General features: G+C 44.4%; 1 protein-coding gene across 1 annotated transcript; it reads right to left on the bottom strand.

The window, feature by feature from the left end:
* Window positions 1-772: 772 nt before the first annotated feature.
* On the bottom strand, window positions 773-1,086 carry LOC125935159 (40S ribosomal protein S27-like). Its single transcript, XM_049648850.1, has one exon. The coding sequence runs from the start codon at window positions 1,084-1,086 to the stop codon at window positions 832-834; it is 255 nt and encodes an 84-aa protein (XP_049504807.1). The 3' UTR covers window positions 773-831.
* Between the last annotated feature and the right edge of the window lie 2,732 nt (window positions 1,087-3,818).

Below are 3,818 nucleotides of genomic sequence, written 5' to 3' on the forward strand. Positions count from 1 at the left end.
AGGCAGCCTCAGTGCGGTAGAAGGAGGAAAAAAAATCTACTTATTAGGATTGTTCGCCTGAGAAGCCTTGAGGTACACTAGCAAGGCAAGAGCTTAGGAAATAAGACCTGCTCCTTACAGTTAAATGCCAAGTGCTGTCAATGACTTAGGGCTGGCTCATTATGGACCTATTTCAGCTAATCCTCCGCAGGCAACAATCCTCCTCTTTTCAGGGACTATGGAAGCCTGGGGAAGGCCATTTCTTTTCCAGTCAGGTGTGAGGGCAAAGAGCCATCCATCTTTAATAAATCTCTAGGCTCACGGGATTCTTCTCATTGTAGCTAATGCAGAATTTCTAGGTCTCTGAAATGTTCAACATCCATTCTGCCCCCTACTGATTAAACAACAACAGCAACCCATCTGACATCCTATCTCCTCTATTAGATGCTAAGTTTCTAGAATAGTCATCTATATATTCCCTTACCTGTGCATTAATTCGATCAACAACTGAGTATCTCAATTGCATGCACCTTTGTTAGCACCTAAACACTTGATTGTACTCATTGCTATTTGGGGTCTGGCCCTTACCTATATCTCTGGCTTCATCTCCCACTCTCCTGTGCCCAACCCTCTAGATTCCAGACACACTGACTCTGCTCCCTCGTCTGACAGCCTCCTGCTTACCATAACCAACTCTTATAAGCTAACTCTTCTGCATGGACATGGAACAAATATTCCTTTCCACCTCCCCACTTCATCTGGCTAGCTTCTCTGTCTCTCTCTCTCTTTTTTTTTTAAATCCAAAATGTGTTTATTGGGATAGTTTCCCACTCATCTTGAGTCAAGGTGCTTTTAGTGCTGCTTCCGTCTGAAGGAGCATCCTTCTGTGAGCCGTGCTTTTCCTCCTGTAGGCTGGCCAAGGAAAATGGAGCAGCCAACACACAAAACTAGTGTTTGTGCCTGGCTAAAGATGGTGGTGATTTTGTAGCGTCCTGGGCACTTCCCATCCATGGAGTAGGAGTTGGGGCTCTGCACCAGGCGCTTCTTCCTGTGTTTCCTCTTCTCCTCTTCTGGAGATAGGTGAAGGAGGCCCTCTGAGAGGGACATGTTCTTGTGGGGAGGCTATCACTGCTGGAAACTCATCTGGTTAGCCTCTTCTCCTCATTCAAATCAGCTCAGGTCTTCCCTTGTCTCCCAGGCCTGACTCCCAGGCTAAGCCAGGTTCTTGAGTTATAGGCAGGTGAGCCTCTGTGCCCTCACTAGTCTGTGAGCTCCATGAGGCAAGGATCTTGTCTGCTTTTCTTCCCAACAGTTAGTGCAGTGTCTGGCCCATAGTAAGCATTCAACATAATTTGTTGTTTGAAGGAAGGATGGGAGGGAGGGAAGGAGGAAGAAGGGAGGAAGGAAGGAAGGAAGAAAGTACGGTCCTTTCTCCCAGGATTCTGTAAGACCTTAAAGGCAGTGTTGGCATCTCTTGGTCCTAGTGCCCAGCACAATGCCTGGCATAAGAGCACATAGAAAGTATGTGTTGAAACAAACAAAGAAAACTTCCCTGCACAAGCTACCACTTCAAGGTACCATGAAGGACCAAAAGTAAACAAAAAACAAACATTAAAAAGACAGACATATAAATACATGGTCCTAAACCTTATGGGGCTTTTAGTGAAAGAGAGGAAAGGGGGCAAGTACACAAATTAACCATAATACATAGTGAAAATAAATAGGTGTCTCAAGAGGAGTACAGACAAAGGGGCTTGGGAAGTTCAGTCAAGGAAGATCACATCTGAGGAAGGGGTTGGAGAAGGGGACAACACATGGCACAGGGAGATGAATGGAATGAGGCTTTAGGGAAGACGTGGCCCTACACTCAGCAACTGTTCTAGTCTTTATCTGGAGCCATGTGTCCAGTGCGGTCGTGTAGGGCAATTCCTGGTCTGACTTGAGTGGATGGGCTACCCATCCATCACCACCCCACTTCTAAAGCTTTTCTCTATTTTACGAAGGCTCAAAACAGGGCAGACAGTTTAAAAGACTACAGAGGCCAGAAAGCGAAGATAACCACAAGATATAAGTTGGCTCTAGGACCCCAGCCAATTGCAAAGCATATCACTTGCACGACAAGCAGAGGCAACTGATTCTCAAATACTGCCAGTTGTCGTCATGTGTGAATATGGGCCCTCTGGAGGGATGTCTTCCCATTTTTCCCCCAAGGAGAAAACAGAAGTCCAGATTCTTTGGTGAAAGCTTCCGATATTCAAATGTTGGCAACTAATTCCATTTTTTGGTTCAAAAACTACCCTTTGGTCAAACAAAACACATCCATGGATGGCATGCAGACCGCAGGCTTCATGCAGCCATGCACAACCGGTTTGCAACCTTTGGCCTAAACAGATTGGACTCATGAAAATTCAAACTGCCATTTTGCACCCACAAGATTAGCAAATGTTAGGAAATCTGTTCAAATCAAACCTTGCCAAGAAAGTGGAGCAACAGGAACGCTCGGATGCAGCTGCTGTGGGTGGTGACTGGGACAGCTACTCTGGGAATCAGTGGAGTGATCCTGTAAACATAAGGATTTGCACATCCTATTACCTAAAGTTCCATTCCTATGCATAAGCTCTAGTGAAATTGTTGCAAAAGTGCACAAAGAAGCATATATGGGAATATTGATAGCTGCATTATTATAGCAAGAAATTGGAAACAAACCAAATGCCAATTTCCAGAAGAATATATAAGCTGTGGTGCACTTGTAGAAGAGAATGAAAATAACCAAAGTGCTCTGGATTAATATGGATCTGATGTCTGCAAGGATTAGGTTCATGTGACCTCTAACGTATTTCCATCTCTAAAATGAAGCTTTCCTAGATATTACTAACCTCCTGTTAGCAGAATTTTTATTCATTCAACAACTATGAGCATCTATATACCTGGCACTCTGCTAAATGCTGGGGAAGCAGTGGGGACCAGACAGAAACCGTCCCTGCCTTTACAGTGTGGTGGGAGACAGCAACACACAACCAAATAGGCACATAGAGAGTCACAACTGACGGAAGAGCAGGGTGCTCTAAGGGAGCACAATAGAGGAGGAACGTGGTGTAGACAGCCGGGGTGGGCGGGGGAGAGTATAGAGAGTCAGGGAAGTCTTTTCTGTAGAAGCGATATTTAAATTGAAACCTGAGAAGTTAGCCAAGAAAAGAAGGCAGAAAAAACACACCGGGACCTTCCCAGGGAGGGAACAGTCCTACAAAGGCCCTGAGTCAGGAAATAGCTTAGATGCTCAGGAACTGAGAGAAGCTCAGTGTGGCTACAGCATTGTGCACTACCACTCCAAGGCCTGCTAGCAATGAGGAATAATCGGTGTTCATTCTTCTACCCATTTTCAAGATGGCTGGCAAGCCAGAATAATGTATGAAATCTAAATAACAAAACAGACAAGCTCTTGCTGCCTTAACATGGAATTCTCTTTACCAGACAAGCTCTTGCTGCCTTAACATGGAATTCTACTAAACTACCCATCAGCTAGAAATAAGAGACTATGAGGTAAGCTCAAATGTCTTCCCTCTGCTTGTGCAAAGGGACCACGGTAAGGCTAAGTCTAGACATTCAGAGGATGAGAGTTCATGACACAAAATAGTTTCAGCTTTTGAAGGTAAACAAATTCATGTGAAACACTCAGCCCCCTGCAAGAAAGGCATTACAACCAATGATTGCTTTTCTCATGGTTTCTAGTTCACAAATTGTTGTACCTGTGCACCATTTCCATATATCTCAACACCCATGCATACACATCTACCACCTATATACACAAATAACATCAGAATCTAATTTAAAATTTTTCT

This window comes from Panthera uncia (genome assembly GCF_023721935.1).
Source record: "Panthera uncia isolate 11264 chromosome A1 unlocalized genomic scaffold, Puncia_PCG_1.0 HiC_scaffold_17, whole genome shotgun sequence".
Taxonomy (NCBI): Eukaryota; Metazoa; Chordata; class Mammalia; order Carnivora; family Felidae; genus Panthera; species Panthera uncia.